At 45.8% G+C, this 14,616-nt stretch overlaps 1 protein-coding gene across 1 annotated transcript; it reads left to right on the top strand.

The window, feature by feature from the left end:
- Window positions 1-209: 209 nt before the first annotated feature.
- Window positions 210-980, top strand: LOC123152547 (glycine-rich protein DOT1-like). The gene has a single exon (XM_044572073.1). It carries the CDS (start codon window positions 242-244, stop codon window positions 806-808), a length of 567 nt encoding a protein of 188 aa, XP_044428008.1. The 5' UTR covers window positions 210-241; the 3' UTR covers window positions 809-980.
- The last annotated feature ends 13,636 nt before the right edge of the window (window positions 981-14,616 follow it).

A 14,616-nucleotide genomic window follows, 5' to 3' on the forward strand; every position in this document is an offset into this window, starting at 1 on the left:
CTGCTGGCTTACGATGGAGATTAACCAGTTTACTGTCGGCTGTCAAGTCGTCGCCTACTCGGGCAAACAAGATTAGCGTGATCGGGAGCCGATACGCTTGACATAAAAATGAGCCCACTAGGTCAGGCACAAGCACGGCTCCAACGTACATTTGCAAGATCACCTCAACGCTATAAATACCCGTGCATTTCCATGGTCTACCATCAACCGATCTCATCTAGCACTTGGCTACACTCTCACAATGGCTGCCATTAAGCTTGTGTCACTTAGCTTGGTTGTGCTACTGAGCATTGGGTTAGCCAGCGCCACTAGGGTAGTTAGATACGCCAGCTCAACGGGGACAGGCTCGGGAGTGGGGAATGGTGGTGGCACTGTGAACGGCAGCGGTGGAGGGACTGGGAGTGGCAATGGGAATGCCTACAGTGGTAGTAGTGGAGCCCATGCAAATGCGGGAGGGGGCGGTAGCGGGGGTGGTGCGTCGCAGGATGGTGGCACCGGACATGGCGCTGGGTCCGGCGACGGCTCAAGCTCTAGCTATACGAGCGACGGAAGATATAGTTATGGTGGTGATTCTTATGCAGGCGGTAATGGTGCCGGCAGCGGCGGCGGACAGGCAGCGGGCCCTGGTTCCAGCGGTTACGGAGCCGGTGGTGGTGCTGGTTCTGGCTCTAGCGCGGCAAGTGGTGGCTGGTACCCATATGCGAATGCGAATGCTAATGGTAACGGTGGAGGCATAGGAACTGGTCAGAACGGCGGCAGCGGTGGCGGCACGGGAGGTGGCAGCGGTAATGCTGGTGCATACCCTTAAGTTATCTCTATTTATGTGATAGATCTGAAGATGGAGCCCAGAATTTCATGTTTTTTCTTTCTTTCTGTTTGCACCTTGTGGCCCCGTTAGTTTGCGGCGTTTAAGTTCTTGTATGCTTTTTCATGTATACTAGTATGGATGAATCAATAAAGGGCCCCATCAACTTGTGTTATTACTCTTCGCTACCTCGGAATTTCAATTCATGTTTCTTGTTTCTATACTAGCAAGATGCCCCGTGCATTGCATGTAACATCAAGACGCGTTTTTTTTACAAAACACCTGTTGTGATTGACCCATGCGAGAGTAATCCCATGTGTAAAAACTAATGATATCTCGAGAAAGAGGAGAGATAAGGTGAGGAGTGGGGCATGATGGTGATTGGTGGTCGGACTGAGCGAATGCATGGGGATGGACGACGCCGGCAGCGGTCACCATGCCAGATTGTTCCAAAGGCTTCCTTTTTTAATTGCTCACCAATAAGGTTGTGGGAGATAAAGATGAATGAGGGAAGACCTTATCTGCAAATGTGGAGAGAGGTGCGGGTATCTTTTTGCAAAATTTTCATAGTTTGCTTTCTATCCGTCAGATATAGATCGAACGGTCTATATTGCAAGGAGAAAATTCCTTATTTGACACTATCTTAAAATCTGCTTCCTTATTTGACACTGAAAACGTTTTTTTTCTTTATTTGACACAAGTTCTAAATTTTATTCCCTATATGACATTTTCGTCCATTTTAAGCCTAAATGACACCTGAAAAGACTCTTTTGCCCCTCATGTGGTATGTATGGGGGGGGCAATAGCGCACACACGCAGCATCAGTGCGAAAGCAGAAGCACACACGCAGCATCAGTGCGAAAGCAGAAGCACACACGCATCAACACATACACATGCACCAACACACACGCACGCGCGCACACACACGCACGCGCGCGTGCACACACACATGCACACACACACACACCCACATACACACACGCGTAGCAGCACACACACGGGCAACACATAGGCACGCAACAACACACACACACGCGCACGTACACACACAGTAGCAAACACACACGCAGCAGCACACATGCACACACACATGCAGCAGCAGCACACATGTGCGCGTGCACCCACACACGCAACAGCACACACACGCGCGCACACATACCACATGAGGGGCAAAATCGTCTTTTCAGGTGTCATTTAGACTCAAAATGAAGGGAAGTGTCGTATAGGGAATAAAATTTAGGACTAGTGTCAAATAGGGAAGAAAAACTTTTCCAGTGTCAAATAAGGAACCAGATTTTAAGACAGTGTCAAATAAGGAATTTTCTCTATTGCAAGATGGTAGGCACACCATCATCACCAACTCAGTTTTTATAAGAGTAGAGATATCAGACCGACAAATGAAGTGTTTCGGAAAACGATTAAATACCTGGAAACCAAGCCCCTTATTCTATTGGATTTCCGTATAGTAGTAGGCCCTTTTGGCTCTTGGGTGCATATGCTCCCTAATGAATAGTAAATTCAAAATAGATAGTAAATAAAATTTAAAAATTCTGAATTTTTTTTGTAGATGTTCTTGCTAATGTAACAAGTGTGCTTGCCAATTTTCATGCGAAACGAAATGACGGTGCGTCGTCAGTAAAAAATGTAACATTTGAAGGTAACGGGCATAATTGGTTTGCTACCAACATTTGGCATTGCCAATATTTGGCAAGCCGACATTTGGCAAAATCCAAAGTTGCCAACATTTGACAATGTTTTGTGAGAGTGGCGGCGAAAATTGGCAAGCAACCAATCTCTAGCCAATATTTCGCAATTGCCATAATTTGGCATGCCAACTTTTGGCATCAAACCAATTATGCTCAACATTTGTCGTTCGACTTGTTTTTTTTTGCACAAATCAAAATACTTAGGCTTTCCTCCTAAACATTTGCAGGTAGCGTCATGGTGTGACAATGATCACATCTATTTTTTCAATTTTTTCTACATTTGGAAAAACCATTTTTGATGGGCAGGAGCATATGCTCCCAAGAGCCGAATTGGATTTCCGTATAGTATACAGCTAAACAAAGAATATGAGGCCGTAATATGTCAGAACGGAGGGAGTACGTAGTTAGCAAAAGCATAAAAAAAATCGTTTCATGTGCGGGGTGGGAAGGAAGGCCCCAGAATAAATCACCGCCTTTCTTCGTGTGATGTTTTCTTCGCTCCCTTGCTTGGGCTAGGTTGTGCACATCGTGCGTACAAATACAAATTGTTCACTAGCAGCTATATCTTCCTAAGTCTACTCCATAAAGTTTTCCTATTTTGTAGTTTTTGTAGGGTGGGGGCATATGTCCCCTAGCCATGATGTATGTAACACCTAGATAATCAAGCGACAGTAACCTCATCCTAATATGCAATGTCATCATGTTTTACTAAGTCATTTTGCCACTTGGTGAAAACCCCGTCCATGTCATCTTGCCAATAGCCTCTTGGGGGGCTCATGCCGGCTTGGTAGGACGACGCCGTCATAAAAGACGCAATGACCAACATCAAATTGATCTTCTGCTCCAACCGTTTCCTCGGCCTGTCGATAACATCATACCCTTGTTCAAGCATGAGCTCCTCAACATCGAGTGAATGGTCTGCCATCCTCTTATTTGAGGACAAAAGTCGGCAAATGACATCATTGCAATCTCAAGCCTTTGGTTTTACATCTAACGACCATAATTTTTTTGCTGTTATATTTTCCTTTGAGGTTCTCTTGCTGCTATCATAATTGGGCATTTATCCATGTAAAATGTTTACTAATGGGCTAACCAACTCACAAGACTGCATATATTTAGAGTACACAGGCAGCTAGTAGCATTTTTGACTTAGTGGCCATCGTAGGTAAAACATGATAGCAAAATAAATAGAGAATTCATGGAATAGTAAACTTAATAAACCAAAAAAAGAGTCCTAGAGAAGCAAGAACAACAAGAAGAAAATAAAATAAAAACAAAAATTATTGTAGGGAAGAATGAACTACGGGCATTGATATTACCATAAACAATGGCGGATCCAGGAATTTAACATTGGGTGTTCAAAAAAATTGTGTTCATCCTAATAGATGATCCAATTGGTTCACCGCAATACAAATACAAATTGTTCACAACAGCTATATCTTCCTAGGTCTACTCCATACAGTTTTCTTATTTTGTAGTTTTTGTAGGGTGGGGGGCATATGTCCCCTAGCTGTAATGTATGTAACACCCTGATAATCAAGCTACAGTAACCTCACCTAATATGCCATGTCATCATGTTTTACTAAGCCATTTTGCCACTTGGTGAAAACCGGGGTCAAATTCAAACTCCAAAAAACAAGTGAAAATATTATTTCTACAAATTGTCAAGTAAAAAATGTTCGATGGGTTCCAAATATTCACTAAATAATTGTAATGTGAGAATTAACATATTTAAGAATATAAAAAATGTCTCTGGATATTAAAACAGTGGACCAACATGACCTTTTTATCCCAATTAAGAATAAACTCAGATTTAATAAATTATTTTTGGGCCAAACATTTTGTGGCTGTGAAAAATAATGCATACTAATTACTCCCTCCGTTCCTAAATATAAGTCTTTGGAGAGATTTCACTATGGACCACATACGGAGCAAAATGAGTGAATCTACACTCTAAAATGCATCTATATACATCCGTATGTGGTTCATAGTGGAATCTCTACAAAGACTTATATTTAGAAATGAAGAGAGTATATGGCAAGTTTCACATTTTACAAAAGTAATTTGATGCAATAAGAAAATACAAAACAGTAACTACATAAGAAAACAGAAAATAATACAAGGAAAAATGAAAAATAAAAGACCTAATCTACTAGGCCACTTGGCCCGTCTAGGAAAACTGGCCTAGCCACCCCCTCAGCCCTTCCTCTCGCCACAGTGTGGCAGGGGGGCATGGCGGCCATCCGCCGGCCGTGGCCGTGCGTGGCGGCCATCCCCCCCCCCCCCCCCCCCCCCGCTCTCGCCCCTCTTCTCGTTCTGGAGGGGACCGAGCACGACGTCGCCGCGGCCAACGACCTCCCAGGCGCTTGAGAATACGTCCAGCCGTACAGGGGCTCCATCGTCATCGTCTTCTTCACCCTCGACAAAGGGATCGAGCTAGGATGCCCCGTTGGCCCGACATAGCCGTCGTCTTCCTCGCGTACACCGTCGTCCGTCGTCAGATGCCGCTGCTCCGGTCCATCCCCGACCTCCTCAAGCTCGCCCACTGCCTCAACGTGAGCTCCTTTGCCGATTCCCTCCCTTTCCCCTTTGATTCGTCGCCGTTTTCCGTCGTCCTCGTCCATGGCCGCGTTCGAGCTTCCGAGTACGCGCGCCGGTGCCTGCTCCTGCCTGTGGCCACGCCCCGCGCGCACCCGCGCTGCTGCTCCCCTGCGCCTGCTCGCGCTGCTGCTCCCCTGCGTCTGCTCGCGCTGGCGCGCCCACGACTGCTGCTTGGCCGCTGCCTGCTGCCTCTACTGGCTGCTGTTGCGCTATTGCCATTGGCGCTGCCGCTGCTCCCGGCCGCTCCCCTGGCCGCGCTTGCCTTCGCCCGACCGTGCTCCTGCGCGTGCCCGCAGCCTGCTTGCTGCCGCTGCTATCTGCTCGCTTTGCTGCTCCCGGTACCTTTTGGGAAAGAAGTGTACATAACCCCCTGAACTTTCACGTTTGGGCTACTTCACCCCCTCAACTCAAAAACCAGTTACTTAATCCCCAAACTTTGCAATACTAGACAAAACACCCCTAGCACCCTGATTAGTGGGTTTTGACGATGGTTTTGCTGATGTGGCAGCGAGCCAATGCGGAAAAGTCTCACTGTGTTCTTCTTGTGCGTTGCAGCTAGCATCTACGTACAAATTTGATCGGTGCGCTCGGCAAGCTAGTTGTTTAGTGCAATTCACATCTACTCCCTTCGTTCGAAAAAGCTTGTCCCTCGAATGAATGTATCTAGCATTAAGTTAGTGCTAGATACATCCATTTGAGCAATAAGCTTGGGGCAAGCTTTTCCGGACGGAGGGAGTATCTAGCTAACTGCTTACACGCTTGGCCAGCTAGCTGCTTACACATGTGAGCTGACCTCACCTGCAAACTGACCATGGCGGATTGCCCGTGAAGGACCTTGGCAGCACCTTGCCTACCACGAAACTTATGCCTTGTCGACCTGCTCGTGTACAGACATGCGACCCTTGCGCCATGTCACTTCTCGTAGCTTTGGCACACCACTACCAGCACTCTCTCTCTAGACCAGGCTACTACCAGGACCAGCGATCCATCCCGTGGGCGTTGACCTCCAATGCACGCAGGTGTAGCAGCCTCCCGTGCACCGAGCGGCTCCGGCGAGGGTGTTCTCATCGCGGTCTCCCGTGCACAGAGTGACGGCAACGTGCGTGTGGACGTGCTCGTGGCCACCTCCTGCCGTGCGTCAAGTGACGAGGACGAGGACGGGGCTCGCGACCGCCTCTCGGGCGTCGAGCACGAGGCTCGTGGCCGCCTCCCGGGCGCCCAGCGACAACAACAAGGGCTAGGCTAGTGCCGGCCACTCGTGCGCCCAGGTACGGCGGCAAGGATGAGACTCATGGTGGCCTCCCATGTGTCAAGCGACGGCGGCAAGTGTGAGGCTCATAGCGGCCTCCCGTGCGTGTGGCGTGGGTGAGGCTCATGGCGGCCTCTTGTGCGCCAAGCGGCGACGACGAGCACTCCGCGCTGCCACTTCCGGTGTTCGATGCACTCGGAGCAGGGGCTCCCATAAGTGTGCTTGGCGAGGCAGATGATCCTGGGAAGAAATAGCATTTTACTACACTGACATGTGGGTCACTGCACGAGGTGGCAGTATAAGTCGGACGCGGCTTTCCTGCGGCCGCTGCGTGCGACCATCCGTGCGACCCAGCCATCGCACGGCTGTGGCTCCACGCACGCCCCGCTCCAGAATTTCTGCCAAAACAAAAAACAAAATACACATCCAAATACATATTCTCTTCTTCGATACACTCCTATCCACATCTTTCCCCTTCTGAATGAACTGAAGCTCAACCTCCAGGGCCTTTCCGCCGTCGTGCCTTAGTCCGACGTCCATCTAGACGAGCTAGCGCGTTGGTGCTGTTGGAAATATGCCCTAGAGGCAATAATAAATTGATTATTATTATATTTCCTTGTTCATGATAATCGTTTATTATCCATGCTAGAATTGTATTGATAGGAAACTCAGATACATGTGTGGATACATAGACAACACCATATCCCTAGTAAGCCTCTAGTTGACTAGCTCGTTGATCAATAGATGGTCACGGTTTCCTGACCATGGACATTGGATGTCGTTGATAACGGGATCACATCATTAGGATAATGATGTGATGGACAAGACCCAATCCTAAGCCTAGCACAAGATCATGTAGTTCGTATGCTAAAGCTTTTCTAATGTCAAGTATCATTTCCTTAGACCATGAGATTGTGCAACTCCCGGATACCGTAGGAGTGCTTTGGGTGTGCCAAACGTCACAACGTAACTGGGTGGCTATAAAGGTACACTACCGGTATCTCCGAAAGTGTCTGTTGGGTTGGCACGAATCGAGACTGGGATTTGTCACTCTGTGTAAACGGAGAGGTATCTCTGGGCCCACTCGGTAGGACATCATCATAATGTGCACAATGTGATCAAGGAGTTGATCACGGGATTATGTGTTACGGAACGAGTAAAGAGACTTGCCGGTAACGAGATTGAACAAGGTATCGGGATACCGACGATCGAATCTCGGGCAAGTATCGTACCGCTAGACAAAGGGAATTGTATACGGGATTGATTAAGTCCTTGACATCGTGGTTCATCCGATGAGATCATCGTGGAACATGTGGGAGCCAACATGGGTATCCAGATCCCGCTGTTGGTTATTGACCGGAGAGTCATCTCGGTCATGTCTGCATGTCTCCCGAACCCGTAGGGTCTACACACTTAAGGTTCGGTGACGCTAGGGTTATAGAGATATTAGTATGCGGTAACCCGAAAGTTGTTCGGAGTCCCGGATGAGATCCCGGACGTCACGAGGAGTTCCGAAATGGTCCGGAGGTAAAGAATTATATATAGGAAATGCTATTTCGGCCATCGGGACAAGTTTCGGGGTCACCGGTATTGTACCGGGACCACCGGAAGGGTCCCGGGGGTCCACCGGGTGGGGCCACCCCCGGGGGGGGCACATGGGCTGTAGGGGGTGTGCCTTGGCCTATATGGGCCAAGGGCACCAGCCTCAAGAGGCCCATGCGCCAAGAGAAGAGGGAAAGGAAGAGTCCTAAAGGGGGAAGGCACCTCCTAGGTGCCTTGGGGAGGATGGACTCCTCCCTTGGCCGCAACCTTCCTTGGAGGAAGGGGAAAGGCTGCACCCTCCCCCTCTCCCTTGGCCCTATATATAGTGGGGGGAAGGGAAGGCAACCATACCTAAGCCCTGGCGCCTCCCTCTCCCTCCCATGACACACCTTCCTCCTCCCACAGAGCTTGGCGAAGCCCTGTTGAAATCCCGCTACTTCCACCACCACGCCGTCGTGCTGTTGGATCTCCATCAACTTCTCCTTCCCCCTTGCTGGATCAAGAAGGAGGAGACGTCGCTGCTCCGTACGTGTGTTGAACACGGAGGTGCCGTCCATTCGGCACTTGGTCATCGGTGATTTGGATCACGACGAGTACGACTCCATCAACCCCGTTCACTTGAACGCTTCTGCTTAGCGATCTCAAGGGTATGTAGATGCACTCTCCTTCCCCTCGTTGCTGGTCTCTCCATAGATAGATCTTGGTGACACGTAGGAAAATTTGAATTTCTGCTACGTTCCCCAACAGTGGCATCATGAGCTAGGTCTATGCGTAGTTTCTATGCACGAGTAGAACACAAAGTAGTTGTGGGCGTTGATTTTGTTCAATATGCTTGCCGTTACTAGTCCAATCTTGATTCGGTGGCATTGTGGGATGAGCGGCCCGGACCGACCTTACACGTACTCTTACGTGAGACTGGTTCCACCGACTGACATGCTCTAGTTGCATAAGGTGGCTAGCGGGTGTCTGTCTCTCCCACTTTAGTCGGATCGGATTCGATGAAAAGGGTCCTTATGAAGGGTAAATAGCAATTGGCATATCACGTTGTGGTTTTTGCGTAGGTAAGAAACGTTCTTGATAGAAACTCATAGCAGCCACGTAAAACATGCGAACAACAATTAGAGGACGTCTAACTTGTTTTTGCAGGGTATGCTATGTGATGTGATATGGCCAAAAGGATGTGACGAATGATATATGTGATGTATGAGATTGATCATGTTCTTGTAATAGGAATCACGACTTGCATGTCGATGAGTATGACAACCGGCAGGAGCCATAGGAGTTGTCTTAATTTATTTATGACCTGCGTGTCAACATAAACGTCATGTAATTACTTTACTTTATTGCTAACCGTTAGCTGTAGTAGTAGAAGTAATAGTTGACGAGACAACTTCATGAAGACACGATGATAGAGATCATGATGATGGAGATCATGGTGTCATGCCGGTGACGATGATGATCATGGCGCCCCGAAGATGGAGATCAAGAGGAGCAAAGTGATGATGGCCATATCATGTCACTATTTGGTTGCATGTGATGTTTATCATGTTTATACATCTTATTTGCTTAGAACGACGGTAGTAAATAAGATGATCCCTCATTACAATTTCAAGAATGTGTTCTCCCCTAACTGTGCACCGTTGCTAAAGTTTGTCGTTTCGAAGCACCACGTGATGATCGGGTGTGATAGATCCTTACGTTCAGATACAACGGGTGTAAGACAGTTTTACACATGCAAAACACTTAGGGTTAACTTGACGAGCCTAGCATGTACAGACATGGCCTCGGAACACAAGAGACCGAAAGGTCGAGCATGAGTCGTATGGTAGATACGATCAACATGAAGATGTTCACCGATGATGACTAGTCCGTCTCACGTGATGATCGGACACGGCCTAGTTGACTCGGATCATGTAATCACTTAGATGACTAGAGGGATGTCTATCTGAGTGGGAATTCATAAGATGAACTTAATTATCTTGAACATAGTCAGAAGGTCTTCGCAAATTATGTCGTAGCTCGCGCTTCAGTTCTACTATTTAGATATGTTCCTAGAGAAAATTTAGTTGAAAGTTGATAGTAGCTATTATGCGGACTAGGTCCGTAAACTGAGGATTGTCCTCATTGCTTCATAGAAGGCTTATGTCCTTAATGCACCGCTCAGTGTGCTGAACCTCGAACGTCGTCTGTGGGTGTTGCGAACATCTGACATACACATTTTTGATAACTACGTGATAGTTCAGTTAAACGGTTTAGAGTTGAGGCACCGAAGACGTTTTGAAACGTCGCGAAACATATGAGATGTTTCGAGGGCTGAAATTGGGATTTCAGGCTCGTGCCCACGTCAAGAGGTATAAGACCTCCGACGATTTTCTTAGCCTACATACTAAGGGAGAAAAGCTCAATTGTTGAGCTTGTGCTCAGATTGTTTGAGTACAACAATCATTTGAATCAAGTGGGAGTTGATCTTCCAGATAAGATAGTGATGTTTCTCCGAAGTCATTACCACCAAGCTGCTAGAGCTTTGTGATGAACTATAATATATCAGGGACATATATGATGATCCTTGAGATATTCGCGATGTTTGACACCGCGAAAAGTAGAAATCAAAAGGGAGCATCAATCGTTGATGGTTAGTAAAACCACTAGTTTCAAGAAGGGCAAGGGCAAGAAAGGGATACTTCATGGAACAACAAATCAGTTGCTGCTCTAGTGGAGAAACCCAAGGTTGAACCCAAACCCGAGACTGAGTGCTTCTGTAATAAGGGGAACCGCCACTGGAGCAGAATCACCCTAGATACTTGGTAGATGAGAAGGCTATCGATAGAAGTATATTGGATATACATTATGCTAATGTGTACTTTACTAGTACTCCTAGTAGCACCAGGGTATTAGATACCGGTTCGGTTGCTAAGTGTTAGTAACTCGAAATAAAAGCTACGGAATAAATGGAGACTAGCTAAAGGTGAGCTGACGATATGTGTTGGAAGTATTTCCAATGTTGATCAAATATCGTACGCTCCCTCTACCATCAAGATTGGTGTTTGCGTTGAGCATAGACATGATTGGATTATGTCTATCGCAATACGGTTATTCATTTAAGGAGAATAATGGTTACTCTGTTTATTTGAATAATACCTTCAATGGTCTTACACCTAAAATGAATGGTTTATTGAATCTCAATCGTAGTGATACACATGTTCATGCCAAAATATAGTAATGATAGTACCACCTACTTGTGGCACTGCCACGTAAGTCATATCGGTATAAAACGCATGAAGAAGCTCCATGTTGATGGATCTTTGGGCTCACTCGTTTTTGAAAAGTTTGAGACATGCGAACCATGTCTATTGGTGTATATGCATGAAGAAACTCCATGCAGATGGACCGTTTGAACTCACTTGATTTTGGAATCACTTGAGACATGCAAATCATACCACATGGGCAAGATGACTGAAAGCCTCGGTTTCAGTAAAATGGAACCAGAAAGCAACTTGCTGGAAGTAATACATTTTGATGTGTGCAATCCAATGAGTGCTGAGGCGTGTAGTGGATATCGTTATGTTCTTACTTCACAGATGATTTGAGTAGATGTTGAGTATATTTACTTGATGAATCACGAGTCTGAATTATTGAAAGGTTCAAGTAATTTCAGGGTGAAGTTGAAAGATCGTCGTGACAAGAGGATAAAAGATCTATGATATGATCATAGAGATGAATATCTTAATTACGAGTTTGGCACAGAATTAAGACATTGTGGAAATTGTTTCACAACTAATACAGCCTGGAACACCATAGTGTGATGGTGTGTCCGAACATCATAACTGCACCCTATTGGATATGATGCATACCATGATGTCTCTCATTGAATTACCACAATAGTTTTATGGGTTAGGCATTAGAGACAACCACATTCACTTTAAATAGGGCACCACGTAATTCCTATGAGATGACGCCGTATGAACTATGGTTTAGAGAAACCTAAGCTGTCATTTCTTAAAAGGTTTGGGGCTGCGACGCTTATGTGAAAAAGTTTCAGGCTGATAAGCTCGAACCCAAAGCGGATAAATGCATCTTCATAGGACACCCAAAAACAGTTGGGTATACCTCCTGTCTCAGATCCGAAAGCAATAAGGGATTATTTCAAGAATCGGGTCCTTTCTCGAGGAAAAGTTTCTCTTGAAAGAATTGAGTGGGGAATGGTGGAGACTTGATGAGGTTATTGAACCATCTCTTCAACTAGTGTGTGGCAGGGCACAGGGAGTTGTTCCTGTGGCACCTACACCAATTGAAGTGGAAGCTTATGATAGTGATCATGAAACTTCAGATCAAGTCACTGCCAAACCTCGTGGGATGACAAGGATGCGCACTACTTCAGAGTGGTACGTGATCCTGTCTTGGAAGTCATGTTGCTAGACAACAATGAACCTACGAGCTATGGAGAAGCGATGGTGGGCCTGGATTCCGATAAATGGCTCGAGGCCATATAATCCGAGAGAGGATCCATATATGAAAACAAAGTGTAAACTTTGGAAGAACTACTTGATGGTCGTAAGGCTATTGAGTACAGATGGATTTTAAAAGGAAGACAGACAATGATGGTAAGTGTCACCATTGAGAAAGCTCGACTTGTCGTTAAGGTGTTTCCCGACAAGTTCAAGGAGTTGACTATGGTGAGACTTTCTCACTCGTAGCGATGCTAAGAGTCTGTTGGAATTATATTAGCGATTACTGCATTATTTATGAAATCTTGCAGATAGGATGTCAAAACATTGTTTCCTCGACGATTTTCTTGAGGAAAGGTTGTATGTGATACAACCGGAAGGTTTTGTCAATCCTGAAAGATGCTAATAAGTATGCAAAGCTCCAGCAATCCTTCTAAGGACTGGAGTAAGCATCTCGGAGTTGGAATGTACGCTTTGATGAGATGATCAAAGATTTTGGGTTTATACAAAGTTTATGAGAAACTTGTATTTCCAAAGAAGTGAGTGGGAGCACTATAGAATTTCTGATAAATATATGTTGACATATTGTTGATCAGAAATGACGTAGAATTTCTGGAAAGCATATAGGGTTATTTGAAAAGTGTTTTTCAATGGAAAACCTGGATTAGGCTACTTGAACATTGAGCATCGAGATCTATAAGGATAGACAAAACGCTTAATGGTACTTTCAAATGAGCACATTCCTTGACATGATCTTGAAGGTGTTCAAGATGGATCAGTCAAAGAAGGAGTTCTTGCCTGAGTTATAAGGTATGAAGTTAAGACTTAAAGCTCGACCACGGCAAAATAGAGAGAAAGGACGAAGGTTGTCCCCTATGCTTAAGACATAGGCTCTACAGTATGCTATGTTGTGTACCGCACCTGAAGTGTGCCTTTCCATGAGTCAGTCAAGGGGTACAAGAGTGATCCAAGAATGGATCACAGTACAGCGGTCAAAGTTATCCTTAGTAACTAGTGGACTAAGGAATTTTCTCGGTTATGGAGGTGATAAAGAGTTCGACGTAAAGAGTTACGACGATGCAAGCTTAACACCTATCCGGATAGCTCTGAGTAGAGATACCGGATACGTATAATGGAGCAACAATTTAGAATAACTCCAAGTAGAACATTTATTTGAAATGGCTCCAAATAGAGCATGGTAGCTGCATCTAGGAGATGACATAGAGATTTGTAAAGCACACACGGATCTGAAAGGTTCAGACCCGTTGACTATAACCTCTCTCACAAGCATAACATGATCAAACCCAGAACTCTTTGGGTGTTAGTCACATGGGGATGTGACCTTGAGTGTTAATCACATATCGATGTGAACTAGATTATTGACTCTAGTGCAAGTGGGAGACTGTTGGAAATATGCCCTAGAGGCAATAATAAATTGATTATTATTATATTTCCTTGTTCATGATAATCGTTTATTATCCATGCTAGAATTGTATTGATAGGAAACTCAGATAAATGTGTGGATACATAGACAACACCATGTCCCTAGTAAGCCTCTAGTTAACTAGCTCGTTGATCAATAGATGGTCACGGTTTCCTAACCATGGATATTGGATGTCGTTGATAACGGGAACACATCATTAGGATAATGATGTGATGGACAAGACCCAATCCTAAGCCTAGCACAAGATCATGTAGTTCGTATGCTAAAGCTTTTCTAATGTCAAGTATCATTTCCTTAGACCATGAGATTGTGCAACTCCCGGATACCGTAGGAGTGCTTTGGGTGTGCCAAACGTCACAACGTAACTGGGTGGCTATAAAGGTACACTACCGGTATCTCCGAAAGTGTCTGTTGGGTTGGCACGAATCGAGACTGGGATTTGTCACTCCGTGTAAACGGAGAGGTATCTCTGGGCCCACTCGGTAGGACATCATCATAATGTGCACAATGTGATCAAGGAGTTGATCACGGGATGATGTGTTACGGAACGAGTAAAGAGACTTGCCGGTAACGAGATTGAACAAGGTATCGGGATACCGACGATCGAATCTCGGGCAAGTATCGTACCGCTAGACAAAGGGAATTGTATACGGGATTGATTAAGTCCTTGACATCGTGGTTCATCCGATGAGATCATCGTGGAACATGTGGGAGCCAACATGGGTATCCAGATCCCGCTGTTGGTTATTGACCGGAGAGTCATCTCGGTCATGTCTGCATGTCTCCCGAACCCGTAGGGTCTACACGCTTAAGGTTCGGTGACG

The sequence above is a fragment of the Triticum aestivum genome, chromosome 7A (assembly GCF_018294505.1).
Source record: "Triticum aestivum cultivar Chinese Spring chromosome 7A, IWGSC CS RefSeq v2.1, whole genome shotgun sequence".
In the NCBI taxonomy this organism is placed as follows: domain Eukaryota; kingdom Viridiplantae; phylum Streptophyta; class Magnoliopsida; order Poales; family Poaceae; genus Triticum; species Triticum aestivum.

Bases quoted from the DNA above. Each gene is read 5' to 3' on its own strand.
- LOC123152547 (XM_044572073.1), top strand. From the start codon at position 242: ATGGCTGCCATTAAGCTTGTGTCACTTAGCTTGGTTGTGCTACTGAGC.